This window comes from Lipotes vexillifer, unplaced genomic scaffold (genome assembly GCF_000442215.2).
Source record: "Lipotes vexillifer unplaced genomic scaffold, Lipotes_vexillifer_v1.1 scaffold170, whole genome shotgun sequence".
Classification (NCBI taxonomy): domain Eukaryota; kingdom Metazoa; phylum Chordata; class Mammalia; order Artiodactyla; family Lipotidae; genus Lipotes; species Lipotes vexillifer.
The window spans coordinates 480,956-496,242 of record NW_006772326.1 but is presented as its reverse complement, the minus strand read 5'-3'; the positions used below and the strand labels follow the sequence as shown (position 1 = coordinate 496,242).

The following is a 15,287-nucleotide window of genomic DNA, read 5'->3' as shown; positions in this document are numbered from 1 at the left end:
CTCTCACTGTTGTGGCCTCTCCCATTTGCGGAGCACAGGCTCCGGACGCGCAGGCTCAGCGGCCATGGCTCACGGGCCCAGCCGCTCCGCGGCACGTGGGACCCCCCCGAAACGGGGCACGAACCCGCGTCTCCCGCATCGGCAGGCGGACTCCCAAGCACTGCGCCACCAGGGAAGCCCAGCCCTGCCATTCTTGAGGGCACAGGGAGCCTGATGGGTCCTCCTTGCTCTGAGCTGAGCTGTTTCTCTCTGTTCTGCATTACAAGGGGACTACTGCATCCCAGCGCAGCAGCCAGTTGTGCTGGGAAAACGAGCTGCTCTCCACAACCAGCTGGTGCTATAGCTGGGGGCGCAGCCCTGCCCGTACCCCGCAGGGCTCTTCTTCCTCCCTGTGATTCTTGTCATGGTGCCACTTGATTGCACTGGTGACATCTGGGTTTGCTTTAGTGTAAGCTGACCCAGGGCTTCCCTGTTCCCTAGTGCTTCTGAGAGCATATGCTTTCATTTCTCTTCTCAAAAGCTCCAATTACAGAAACTTGAATACTTGCCAGTAAATTTAATATATTAAATACACACAATGAAATAGAAAGTATGAACTCTCAAGTGTCGAAATAAATAAGCCCGCTGTAATATATGAAGGTTGGAAAGATACTTAACGCTCACCTACTAAGTCAGCTCTGTTCCTCCCACTCATTCCTCTTAAACAGTAAATTTTCATCAGTAACATGGCTGTCAACACACCATGCATTTGAGCTGTGTGTTACAAGAAGCCTGTCATTTTTTGCTTGAAGATTATAAAATTCAAAATCAGACTTTCATTGGGAAAGGATTATTTCAGTTCTTATACTCTGAATGTAGGAGAGAGGGAAGAATGATGTCCTAAGCTAATGGAAACTAGTAAATTATTTAGCTACCTTCATGTGAAGTTGGTATCTTCAGTCCAAATCAGTGAGGAATGTATGTGAATGAGAAAGGCGATTGTAGACTATTTTATTAAAGAAATGTAGTACTTTTGCTTTTAAGTAGGGTATATAGAGCCAAAGAGACATGGATGCCAGCAAACTAAAGGTAACAATGTAAAAAGACAATATCTATCATAATTTTATATCATTTAAGCTAATTAACTTTTATATCTTGTTAATGTGTAATTAGTAACTGATCAAGCATTCTGACCACTCAGCTTTAATCTTTCCTCCAAGTTAGTGAAATGGATCCTCATTTGGTGGCATTTCCTTGAAATAGGAAGTTCATTCTCTAAGATAGAAGCACTAGACTTCTAATTGACACAGGCTGATTTTTCAGTTACTAACAGCTATTTTGCTCAGAATGTTTTACCAAACTAAATAAAGTTAGATGTCTATAGCAGTCGCTGACTGACTCTAGGAATTTAAAGCCAGCATCTAACTAAATCTTGCATAGAGGGTCATGAGACTTGGACATCTTGGACTGTAATGTTGGGCCACAGAAGGTCAGATGCAGCAGCCCCGTTAAGTGTTAGAAGGACTCAACCATAGAATTCCCCTATAGCCCTTAGAGCCCAAACAGGTAAATTTCACATGAGGAAATAGTGCTTGGAGTTGATTTGCCCAAAGGTCAACCGTTTGGAACTGATTTAGCAAGATCTCTTGACTTCCAGGCAAGGTTTGTTTTTTTTGTTTTTTGTTTTTAATTTTTATTTTATATATATATTTTTTTAACCTCTTTATTGGGGTATAATTGCTTTACAATGGTGTGTTAGTTTCTGCTTTATAACAGAGTGAATCAGTTATACATATACATATGTTCCCATATCTCTTCCCTTGGACTATAGTTGATTTACAGTGTTTTGTTAGTTTCAGGTGTACAGCAAAGTGACTCAGCTATATATACATGTATCTGTCTTTTTCGAATTCTTTTCCCATTTAGGTTAGTACAGAATATTTAATAGCGTTCCCTGTGTAAGTAGGTCCTTGTTGGTTATGTATTTTAAATATAGTAGTGTGTATATGTCAATCCCAAACTCCCAATTTATCCGTCCCCCCACCTTTCCCTTTTGATAACTGTAAGTTTGTTTTCTAAGTCTGTGAGTTTATTTCTATTTTGTAAATAAGTTCATTTGTATCTTTTTTTTTTTAGATTCCACATATAAGTGATATCATATGATATTTGTCTTTCTCTGTCTGACTTACTTCACGTAGTATGATAATCTCCAGGTCCATCCATGTTGCTACAGATGGTATTATTTCATTCTTTTTCACGGTTGAGTAATATTCCATTGTATATATGTACCACATCTTTATCCATTCATCTGTTGATGCACACTTAGGTTGCTTCCATGTTTTGGCTATTGTAAATAGTGCTGCAGTGAACATTAGGGTGCATGTATCTTTTCAAATTATGGTTTTCTCAGATATATGCCCAGGAGTGGGATTGCAGGAGCATATGGTAGCTCTATTTTTAGTTTTTTAAGGAACTTCCATACTGTCCCCATAGTGGTTGTACCAATTTACATTCTCACCAACAGTTTAGGAGGGTTCCCATTTCTCCACAGGCTCTCCAAGCATTTATTGTTTGTAGACTTTTTGGAAATGGCCATTCTGACTGGTGTGAGGTGATACCTCACTGCAGTTTTGATTTGCATTTCTCTAATAATTAGTGATGTTGAGCATGTTTTTATGTGCTTATTGGCCGTCTTTATGTCTTCTTTGGAGAAATGTCTATTTAGATTTGCCCATTTGGGGATTGGGTTGTCTTTTTAATATTGAGCTGCTTGAGCTGTTTGTAAATTTTGGAGATTAATCCCTTGTCAGTCACATTGTTTTTCAAATATTTTCTCTCATTCTGTGAGTTATCTTTTCGTTTTGTTTATGGTTTCCTTGGTTCACGTTTGTTTTTATTTCCATGACTCTAGGAGATGGATCAAAAAAGATGTTGCTGTGATTTATGTCAAAGAGTATTCTGTGTTTTCCTCTAAGAGTTTGATAGTGTCTGGCCTTACATTTAGGTCTCTAATCCATTTTGAGTTTATTTTCGTGTATGGTGTTAGGGAGTGTTCTAATTTCATTCTTTTACATGTAGCCGTCTGGTTTTCCCAGCACCACTTATTGAAGAGACTGTCTTTTCTCCATTGTATATTCTTGCCTCCTTTATCAAAGATAAGGTGACCATATGCGTGTGGGTTTATCTCTGGGTTTTCTGTCCTGTTCCATTGATCTATATTTCTGTTTTTGTGCCAGTACCATATTGTTTTGATGAAAGCTTTGTAGTATAGTCTGAAGTCAGGGAGCCTGATTCCTCCAATTCTGTTTTTCTTTCTCAGGATGGCTTTGGCTATTCAGGGTCTTTTGTGTTTCCATACAAATTTAATTTTTTTTTGTTCTGGTTCTGTGAAAAATGCCATTGGTAATTTGATAGGGATTGCATTGAATCTGTACATCGCTTTGGGTAGTACAGTCATTTGACAGTATGGATTCTTCCAGTCCAAGAACATGGTATATCTTTCCATCTGTTTGTATCATCTTTGATTTCTTTCATCAGCATCTTATAGTTTTCAGAGTACAGGTCTTTTGACTCCTTAGGTAGGTTTATTCCTAGGTATTTTATTCTTTTTGATGTGACGGTAAATGGGATTGTTTCTTTAATTTCTCTTTGTGATCTTTCATTGTTAGTGTATAGAAATGTAACAGATTTCTGTGTATTAATTTTCTATCTTGCAGCTTTATCAAATTCATTGGTGAGCTCTAGTCATTTACTGGTAGCATCTCTAGGATTTTCTATGTATAGTGTCATGTCATCTGCAAACAGTGACACTTTTATTTCTTCTTTTCCCATCTGGATTCCTTGTTTTTCTTCTCTGATTGCTGTGGCTAGGACTTCCAAAACTCTGTTGAATAAAAATGGAGAAAGTGGGCATCGTTGTCTTGTTTCTGATCTTAGAGGAAATGCTTTTAGCTTTTCACCATTGAGAATGATGTCAGGTGTAGGCCTAACAAAGTAGGCATTGCCCTTTATTATGTTGAGGTAGGTTCCCTCTAGGCCCACTTTCTGGAGAGTTTTTATCATAAATGGGTATTGAATTTTGTCAAAAGCTTTTCTGTATCTATTGAGATGAAAATATGATTTTTATTCTTCAATTTGTTAATGTGGTGTATCACACTGACTGATTTGCAGATATTGAAAAATCCTTGCATCCCTGAGATAAATCCTACTTGATCGTGGTGTATGATCCTTTTAATGTATTTTTGGATTCGGTTTGCTAGTATTTTGTTGAGGATTTTGCATCTATGTTCATCAGTGATATTGGCCTGTAATTTTCATTTTTTATGGTACCTTTGTCTGATTTTGGTATCAAGGTAATGGTGGCCTCACAGAGTAAGTTTGGGAGTATTCCTTCCTCTGCAGTTTTGGAGAATAGTTTCAATGGAATAGTTTCAAAAGGATAGCTGTTATTAACTCTTCTCTAAATATTTGATAGAATTTGCCTGTGAAGTCATCTGGTCCTGGGCTTTTGTTCATTGGGAATTTTTTAATCACAGTTTCAATTTCAGTACTTGTGATTGGTCTGTTCATATTTTCTGTTTCTTCCTGGTTCAGTCTTGGGAAATTGTACCTTTCTAAGAATTTGTCCATTTCTTGCAGGTTGTTCATTATATTGGCATATAGTTGCTTGTAGTAGTCTCTTATCGTCCTTTGTATTTCTGTGGTGTCAGTTGCAACTTCTCCTTTTCCATTTCTAATTTTATTGATTTGAGCCCTCTGCCTTTTTTTCTTGATGAGTCTGGCTAAAGGTTTATCAGTTTTGTTTATCATTTCAAAGAACCAGATTTTAGTTTCATTGATCTTTTCTATTGTTTTCTTCATCTCTGTTTCATTTATTTCTGCTCTGATCTTTGTGATTTCTTTCCTTCTGCTAACTTTGGGTTTTGTTTGTCTTTCTTTCTCTAGTTGCTTTAGGTGCAAGGTTAGGATGTTTGAGATGTTTCTTGTTTCCTTAGGTAAAGCTTGTATTGCTATGAACTCCCTCTCAGAACTGCTTCTGCTGCGTGCGATAGGTTTTGGATCGTTCTGTTTTCGTTTTCATTTGTCTCTAGGTATTTTTTGATTTCCTCTTTGATTTCTTCAGTGATCCGTTGGGTGTTTAGTAGCATCTTGTTTAGCCTCCACGTGTTTGTGCTTTCTACAGTTTTTTTCTTGTAGTTGATTTCTAATCTCATAGTGTTGTGGATGGAAAAGATGCTTGATATGATTTCAATTTTCTTAAATTTATTGAAGCTCTCTTTGTGGCCCAGCATGTGATAGGTGCTGGAGAATGTTCCATGTGCACTTGAAAAGAATGTATATTATGCTGCTTTTGGATGGAATGCTCCATAAATATCAATTAAGTGCATCGGGTCTAATGTGTCATTTAAGGCCTGTGTTTCCTTATTGATTTTCTGTCTGGATGATCTGTCCATTGATGAAAGTGGGGTGTTATTTTAAAGTCTGTTTTGTCTGATACGAGTATTGCCACTCCAGCTTTCTTCTGATTCCCATTTGTATGGAATACCTTTTTCCATCCCCTCACTTTGTCTGTATGTGTCCATAGATCTGAAGTGGGTCTTTTGTAGATAGCATATATTTGGGTCTTGTTTTCATAGCCATTCAGCCAGTCCGTGTCTTTTGGTTAGAGCATTTAATTCGTTTTCATTTCAGGTAATTATCAATATGTATGTTCTTATTGCCATTTTGTTAATTGTTTTGGATTTGCTTTTGTAGTTCTTTTTTCTCCCCTTCCTCTTTTGTTCTCTTCTGATTTGATGCCCAACTTTGTGTTTGGATTCCTTTTTCTTTTTTGTGTGTGTGTATCTGCTGTAGATTTTCAGTTTACATTTACCATGAGGTTTTGATATAGCAGTCTGTATATATGTACAAGATTATTTTAATTTGCTGGTCTTTTAATTTCAAATGCATTTCCAATATCCTGGATTTGTACTCTTCTCACAGTTGCTGGTTTTGATATCATATTTGTGTGTGGATGATTTCCTACCTTTACTGTACGTTTGTCTTTACCAGTGAGCTTTCTCATTCTTAATTTTCTAGTTGTGGCCTTTTTTTTTCCCCTGCCTAGAGAAGTTCCTTTAACATTGGTTGCAAAGCTGGTGTGGTGATGCTGAATTCTCTTAGCTTTTGCTTGTCTGTAAAGCTTTTGATTTCTCTGTCAACTCTGAATGAGAGCCTTGCTGGTAGAGTAATCTTGGTCGTAGGTTCTTCCCTTTCATCACTTTAATATATTGTGCCACTCCCTCCTGGCCTGCAGAGTTTCTGCTGAGAAATCAGCTGATAACCTCATGGGGATTCCGTTGTATGTTCTGTGTTGCTTTTCTCTTCCTGCTTTCAATATTTTCTCATTGTCTTTAATTTTTGTCAATTTGATTAATATGTGTCTTAGTGTGTTCCTCCTTGGGTTTATCCTGCCTGGGACTCTCTGCACTCCCTGGACTTGGGTGATTGTTTCCTTTCCCATTTTAGGGAAGTTTTCAGCTAGTATCTCTTTAGATATTTTGTCAGGCCCTTTCTCTCTTCTCCTTCTGGGACCCCTATAATGCGGTGCATTTAATGTGGTCCCGGAGGTCTCTCAGACTGTCCTCATTTCTTTCCATTCTTTATTCTGTTCTGTGGCAGTGATTTACACCATTTTGTCTTCCAGCTCACTTATCTGTTGTTCTGTCTCATTTATTCTGTTACCGATTCTTTCTAGTGTATTATTCATCTCGGTTTTCTTCATCTCTGTTTGTTCTTTAGATCTTCTAGCTCTTTATTAAACATTTCTTCTGTCTTCTCCATCTGTGCCTCCATTCTTTTCCCAAGATCTTGGGTCATCTTTACTATCATTACTCTGAATTGTTTTTTGGGTAGATCACCTATCTCCATTTCACTTAGTTCTTCTGGGGTTTTCTCTTGTTCCCTTGTATAGGGCATACTCCTCTGCTGTCTCATTTTGTCTGTTTTTTTTGTGGTTGTGGTTTCCATTCTGTAGGCTGAAGGGTTGTAGTTTGTCTTGCTTCTGCTGCTGCCCCCTGGTGGATGAGGCCAGTCTAAGAGGCTTGTGCAGGCTTCCTGTTTGGGAGGGGCGGGGGGTGGGGATGGGTGCCTGCCCAGTGGGTGGAGCTGGGTCTTGTCCCTCTGGTGGGCAGGGCCATGTCAAGGGGTGTGTTTAGCCAGCAGCTGTGGGCTCAGGAAGACTTCAGGCAGCCTGTCTGCTGATGGGGAGGGGTTGTATTCCCACCCAGTTGGTTGTTTGGCCTGAGGCATCCCAGCACTGGAGCCTGTAGGCTGTTGGGTGAGGCCAGGTCTTGGTGAGAAAATGGCAGCCTCCTGAAGGGCTCACACCAATGAGTACTCCCCAGAACTACCGCCACCAGTGTCTTTGTCCCTGTAGTGAGCCACAGCTGCCCCCCGCCTGCTTCCAGGGGAGACCCTCCAATACCAGCAGGTGGGTTAAGCCCAGACTCCTGTGAGGTCACTGCTTTTTTCCCCTGGGTCCTGGTGTGCACGAGACCTTGTGTGCACCCTCCAAGAGTGGAGTTTCTCTTTGCCCCAGTCTAACCCCGCTGGCCTTCAAAGCCAAATGCCCTGGGGGCTCCTCCTCCTGATGCCATATCCCCAGGCTGGGGAGCCTGATGCAGGCTCATAACTTTCACTCCTGTGGGAGAACCTCTGAGATACAATTATTTTCCAGTTTGTGGGTCAGCCACCCAGCAGGTATGGGATTTGATTTTATCACGATTGCACCCCTCCTATTGTCTCATTGTGGCTTCTTCTTTGTTTTTGGACGTAGGATATCTTTCTGGTAAGTTCCAGTGCTTTTTTTGTCAATGGTGGTTCAGCAGTTAGTTGTGAACTTGGTGTTTTCGTGAGAAGAGGTGAGCTCACATCCCTCTTCTCTGCCACCTTATCTCCATCCTCAAAACTGCTGTTGATCTTTGGTGCATTATCTTAATTGAACAAGCCTCAGTTTCCTTGTATGAGAGGCTTGTCTTGGGCAGCTGCAAGACGAGTAGATCTCCGCACCCACCTGGCGGAATCTTGAGGTTTATATAGAGGCTTTAATGGGGCTAAGTCGCATACCCAGTCCAGATGGTCTCAACAACACCTTACCCTCTCAAGGCGTCTTCCGTGAAATTGCTTTGTTTTTTTAACCATAACTAACTGTCTTGCACACATTCTGGAGGCTTATAACTAAGATTCTAGATGCTGGCCTTGCTGATGGTAGCCTGAGCTATTTAAACTCCACCTGGTTTTCTTTTAAATTCCTTAGCCATAGCTTATTCTTACCTCCCAAACAGTTAGGCCGATAGAATCTTCTAGAGTGGGTGCCAGCAGACTAGATATCACAGGCCCACTCCAGACGCCACCAGTTGGAATACAGTGCACACAGATATTTATGTACTACCTGGGGCTGCTTTTGCACTTCAGCAACAAAGTTGAGTAGTTGGGACAGAGACTGTGTGGCCCACAAACTCTAAAATATTTATTATCTGGCCCTTTACAGAAAAACTTGGCCAACCCTTGCTATAAAATAATACTAAGAGTTAGTGTCTGTTACCAGAAGGTAGCAGATCGAAGTAAAATACAACGTTATTTCCAGATCACACAAAGTCCAGCCAGGCTGTGGGTTTTTTTTTTTTTTTTTTTTTTTTGGCCACGCCCCGAGGCATGTGGGATCTTCGTTCCTCAACCAGGGATGGAACCCGTGTCCCCTGCAGTGGAAGCTCGGAGTCTTAACCACTGGACCGCCAGGGAAATCCCCAGTCTGTGTTCTTCATGTCTGCCAGGTCTCAAGTTACCATTGGCATTCATTCTTACTTCCCCACGGGTGGTAAATAAGTGATTTTATGTGCCACACATTTTACATGAGTTGCCTTCCTGTTTTGCCGGTGGCCAGAGGGGTCGATGACTTACCTAAGTTCATAATGAGCCAGATTCAAGCTCTTGTCAGGTGCAGACCTGCGTTCTTACCCACCACAGTCTGTGTATCTAAACTGAGAAAGAAGACAGGGCTTTGAAAATGTTGGAAGGGCTTTCAGCAAGGACTAGACTCTTCCCAGGCTGCTTTATAGTTGAGGGATCGCCCCCCCCCCCAAAGAAAAGTAAGCTCAAACCTTTCCTCCTAACCCCTTTCAGGATTAGCCTTAGTTCTGTTTCTCCTCTCCACTTCCACTATATTATTTTGTGCTTGCTGACTTACGATGGAAATGCTCTTAATTACTAAGTACTCTTGCTTTGTACTACAGACTTTCCCACTAGATGCCCTTCCGGTGACTTAATTTTTCCTTTTGTATCCCTTCCTGCCATTCTTTCCAGTTAATATTCTGAATGAAGTACTCAATGGCTAATTGTAGTTAACGTGACATTGTTTTTTTTCTTTTTCTGTGCCCAGATATAGGTTTGACCCTCGTCTCATGTTCAACAATCATGGCAGTGTCAGGACTCGAAGGTTTTCAAAACATCTGTAGCACCGCTGCGGTTGGATCCCTTGCACGCCTCTTTCTGATGAAGTGATTGTAGTAGGTGTGTCTGTAGCTAGTCTTCAAGACCATGCCTGGAAGGGTTTCTGGACTGGCTTTAAGTCCTGTTTGAAAAAGCAACCCAAACAAACAGCTGACTTCCTTGTGCAGTGTGTTAAACTGTGAACTCTGCCTGTGTGTCAGGAGTGGCTGTCCCTGGTCCCTTTATTCAACTGATGATGATACTCCTGAGGTCTTTGTTCTCACCAAACCCTTTCTGTCCTGGGGCCACAGTTCTTGATGATTCCCCATGTGGTCAAAGTCTAGATTTGTAAATCCATTCAGATAAATGGCAATGCTTTAGGGGGGCAAGGTTTTTGGTATACAGCTTGACCTAAAATCAGAGGACCTGCATAGCATTTGAGATTGAACACTTCACTATCAAAAATACTAATATCACATGGCTTGAAGAATAACCATCAGAGCTGAACCATCTGATTAAGAACAAATACCATTGTTTTTAGATCTGTAGAAATACACTGTTTATAATATCCATCACAATGGATCACAAATTCAAAACGCATCAGTGAAGCTCTGTTCATTTTTTGGCAGTTCTGGGCTGGTGCTACATTGAAATAGAACAGTAGCAAGCTTTTGGTAAAGGTTAATTCCAGGTGATTACTGAAGGTGATGGACATCTACTTTCCAGTGGCTGCTAATCACACGGAGTGCCAGTGAACACCAGGGGTATCTGGGGAACGTCTCTTCTCTTGATACTTCCCTTTCTCGGATCTGAAATATAAAGTGGGTTAAGTATTTCAGCAGAGAAGAAATTCCAGGGGTTGGTGAAGGTTGTGTTTTCTGAGGGCCTTTTGTAGGTAGGGCTCTCTGGTTGACACGCTGAAGGGCTATAAATCAGGGTGCAGTAAGTGCCTGTCCGGCAGGGAGCCTGGGTTCTAGTCCCATGTGTGAAGTTGTGAGACTCCCTCTGCATATTGCTGACATTCTGTTCATTTGTTATAAGATGTAAGAATTCCTTAGTGTTGATGCAGAGTACCAACTACTTACCTTCTTCCCTTTCAGCAAAACTTGCTGAGTTTTTGGAGTCTTGTGTAATTTGGGCCTAATTCACTATATTCCTCTGTCGAAACCCGATCTTCTTGAGATTTCCTCACTGTTTAGAACACCTGCATTTCTGTCTCTTGGCTTGAAGACCAATCCCATTTCTTGTGTTTTCTTCACAGGAAGGTTAATTGGTGATGTGGCAGCAGGGGAGGAGGAGGAACCGTGGTTTATAACCTGTTCAACTCAGGCAGTAGGGATTTTAGCTTTATGTAAGGTCCTAGGTTGAGCTTTAAGCACTTTGTAAGACATGGCCATAAGTAACTTTTCTATCACAATTCCAGGTAGCCATGTTGGGTTAACAGCCATTGGGTTTATTCCTTTACCTCATACAATGCCAGTAACTGGTGGTATTTAGAGGTGAAATGGGCAAGTGGAATGAATACCTCTGCTGTGACCATTTTAGGAAAAGAAATTCTAACAATTTTGTAACTAAACGCAAACTACAATGTTGAGTATGGGTATTGGCTTTATTCTACACTTTGGAGTCTTCACATTAATCAGTCAGCTTCCACATTAATGGAAGTTGACCATGGTTATTCCTGAATAAAGAGAAAACAACTCTTACCAGGTCTTGTACTGTGATGTCATATTATTCAGTTCTATGATGCTCATTCCTGAAAGCAGATGACATAGTAAGAGTAACACAAGTCAGCCGCTGATAGTATTCCTGTCCCACTGCTCTTACATTTATCAGACTTTTGTCTGGGGGGCGGGCAGGGCAGGGAATGCAGTGAAGCCCTTTTTTTGTACCCCTGATTTTTGAATGGCCTCTAATTTGACTTTTTCTCCTCTTGGACTGGTTGCATTCTGGATTTACACTAAAATCATCTTTCATAAAGAGACCTCAGTTTCTAGACTAGCAGACCACAAAATGCACTGGAATTTTTCAGAATGATATGTACAAGGGCCCCACTGCAAGAGGCTTGCCTTGTTTCTCTCTTAATTGTACTGATTTGAATTTTGATTGTTTTCCCTTTTAAGAAGACCAGGTCCGTATGTATTGGTAATAGAAAACTGTAACCATTAGGAACGAACAGAGGTCTTGGGGAAGAATAGAGATTTTGCCTTATAAGATTTCCTATTACAAAGCTCTCCCTCAAGTAAAATAACATTCCCTACAACTACAAAGTAGGGCATGCCTTTTGAGTATCTTTGAATTTGACCAATGGTGCTGTTGCAAAATACATTTTAATTGACAGCAGTAGGGTTTTTGTACAAAATAGTAATGATAGCCATGGAAGGTTATATTTTTGTGTCTAAGGACTAGTGTTTTAATGAAAGAAGATAAATTGTCCCAGGATCCTTATTAAGAGAAAGCAAAGGGTATTTAAACTGATCCACCAGTGGAACTAGGTGGGGATATTTGGGTCTTTTGTTTCACCACCGCTTAGGTCCAACTGAATTTGTGAATTCATGTGTTTGCATCATCTGTTCTTACAAGTTATTCTGCCCTGGCTCTGTGTCACCTCAGTCATTTGACTAAGGAAGTGCCCTTTGAAGGACCCTGTTCACTGCTGCACTTTTCAATGAATTAAAATTTATTTCTGTTCTAGTGGGAATGTGTCCTTTGTTGTAGTCCACAAGTAGTAATTTTGACAAAATGTTCTTTGCTGTATACTGTTTAATGTTTTAATCACTCACCTAGTCCTGGCGATGGGCTGTTTCGCATTGGGTACCACAGTCCCTGCCTGGAAACCTCGTTCGTGTATATGTGTGGTCCCTGCTGCCCAGTATCCCTGAATGAGCACCATGTAGAAAATCCGTCCTGATAAATCTTTATGCATTTACAGTTTGGAGAGAAAAAAAAACAACTTACCTTGACCAGCTTTAAATTAGATAAACTAAAGCTCACCGTCGAAGGTGCCTTGGCTTGATGTTCAGTCATGTGATCCATCGCCGTAAATGAGAAGTCAGTCCTACTGGAGTTGACAGACTTTTTCTTAAAGGGATAGTTAATATTTTAGGTTTGCAGGCTATGTCTCTATCACAGCTACTTTGCTGCTTCAGTACAAAAGTAGCCATAGACAACACAAATGAATATGCATGGCTATGTTCCAACAAAACTTTACCAAAAAAAAAAAAAATCATAATTTGCCAACCTCAGACCTAGTAGGTTGCCTCTTGTAAGTTCTGAAGACCAAGCAGAAAAACAAGATGTTAGAAGATAACCATACCATAAAGTTTCCATACTACTATACTATCAGAAAAACAATTGAGTTTATCACAGTATCAAGCCACCAAGGAAGAGGAGAACGTTTCTTTACTTAGACTCAAAGTGAGGGTAAGTACAGACTCTACTAAATCCATTTTTCTAATTCGCAGCCCCCCCCCCACCATTCCCACTGAGACTGTACCCTGCCCTGTAGAACCAAACACTGTACAGGTTTAGTATTTGTTTCACCTTCTTTCTCTGCCTGTCATGGGTTTAAAGGGCTAGTCACGTGTGTACCTTGAAGTCTGTAGTGGCAAGAGCAGAGAACCTAGAGGCCCCAAGCTGAACGCACTGTGCAGGGACCTTTACTGATGACCTAGGAATTACTATATAAGATTTGCATGTGGGACGTGGGAGCCAGCTTCAGGAGTACCACAGAGTAGATGACAGTTCTAAATCTTAGTCTTTGAGAGGAAGCTTTCATTACCACCTTCTGCTGGTGAGACCTGAGATCTTATATATCCTCACAACCTGCCCCTCAGACTGATGCTGATGGGTCCTCACAGGGTGGAGAAATACACAGAATGGTTGTAATTAGTATTTATTGTGATAAAAATGGCTCTGCCAACAAGCTGCTTTCCTCAGCTTAGTTTATCCAAGCTCACAAAGCTCATTAGTCAAAGAAAGACTCAAGGTTTCAAAGATGTGGCTTTGAAGACATCTATTAAACTCTGCTCTCTCTCTGATCTAAGAAGGATTTTACCCTCCCTCATATGTCTGAGTGCCTACTCTGCCTGGACGTGGGCTGGGTTATGAAAGCAAATTACTCTCTTCCTGACCCCCAGGACATTATTGTGTAGATTGAAAACTCATCCCTGATATCTGTAGTTACAGGGAAAACAGTTTCAGACTAAGAAGGGGAGTTAACACTACCATTCAAGTGGCTTCTTGTGCTCCACAGCATGACTTTTGAGAACAAAGTGAAAACAGCTCCTCTGACAAACCCTTAACTAGACTCACCAAGAATAAAAGGGGCTCAAGTAAAATCAGAAGTGAAAGGGGAGACATTACAACTGTACCACACATATACAAAGGATCATAAGAGAGTACTATGAACAACTAATTATATGCCGACAAATCGGATAACCCAGAAGAAACGGATAAATTCCTAGAAACATACAGCCTTCTAGGACTGAATCATGAAGAAATAGAAAATGTGAATAGTCTGATCACTAGTAAGGAGATTGAATGTATTCAACAAGCCTCCCAGGGCTTCCCTGGTGGCGCAGTGGTTGAGAATGCCTGCCAATGCAGGGGACACAGGTATGAGACCTGGTCCAGGAAGGTCCCACATACCGCAGAGCAACTAAGCCCGTGACACACAACTACTGAGCCTGCGCATCTGGAGCCTGTGCTCCGCAACAAGAGAGGCTGCGATCGTGAGAGGCCTGCGCACCGCAATGAAGAGTGGCCCCCGCTCACCGCAACTAGAGAAAGCCCTCACACAGAAACAAAGACCAAACACAGCCAAAAATAAATAAAATTTAAAGAAAAAAAAAAAAAAGCCTCCCAGTAAACAAAAGTCCAGGACCAGGTAGCTTCACTGGTGAATTCTACCAAGCATTCAAAGTGGAACTAATACCAATCCTTCTCAAACTCTTCCAAAAACAGGAGAGGAAGGAACACTTCCAAAATCATTCTATGAGGCTAGCATTACTCTCATACCAAAACCAGACAAGGACATCATAAGAAAAGAAAATTACAGGCCAATATCCCTGATAAACACAGAGGCAAAAATCCTCTAACAAGATACTAGCAAACTGAATTCAACGATAACATTAAAAGGCTCATACACCATGATCAAGTGGAATTTAGTACAAGGATGCAAGAGTGGTTCAACATCCACAAATCAATGTGCTATATATACCACATTAACCAAATGAAGGATAAAAAACATGATCATCACAATAGATGCAGAAAAAGCATTTGACAAAACTCAACGTTCATGATAAAAACTCATACAGAGTGCATACAGAGTAAACATACCTCAACATAAAAGTCATCGATGACAAGTCCACAGCTAACAATGAAAAGCTGAAAGCCTTTCTTCTAAGATGAGGAACAAAGACAAAGATGCCCACTGTCACTTTTATTCAACATAGTATTGGATAGCTGATTCACTTTGTTATAAAGCAGAAACTAACACACCATTGTAAAGCAATTATACTCCAATAAAGATGTTAAAAAAGAAAACTAAAATTATATGTAAAATATCTTTTCTAATAAAAAGTCAAGAAAGAAAGAAAAACAAACATAGTATTGGAAATCCTAGCCAGAGCAATTAGGCAAGTAAAATAAAAAGAATCCAAATCAGAAAGGAAGAAGTAAAACTGTAACTATTTGCAGATGACATATACAGAAAACCCTAAAGATTCCACACAAGAAAACTGCTAGAACTAATAAATGAATTCAGTATAGCTGTAAGATACAACATCAGTATACAAAAATCTTGTATTTCTATATACTAATAAACTATGAGAAAAAGA

The 15,287-nt window shown here is 40.5% G+C and overlaps 1 protein-coding gene across 2 annotated transcripts in view; it reads left to right on the top strand.

Moving 5' to 3' along the window:
• Positions 1–9,804, top strand: part of GNS (glucosamine (N-acetyl)-6-sulfatase) — a 51,794-nt gene extending 41,990 nt beyond the window's left edge. The window contains exon 14 of one of the 2 annotated variants that reach the window (XM_007447380.1): positions 9,398–9,804. In XM_007447380.1, coding sequence (XP_007447442.1) covers positions 9,398–9,473 — 76 coding nt within the window. In that variant the 3' untranslated portion in view covers positions 9,474–9,804. The remainder of the gene's footprint in view (positions 1–9,397) is intronic. The other variant, XM_007447381.1, reaches the window with a different exon arrangement.
• Positions 9,805–15,287: the final 5,483 nt, after the last annotated feature.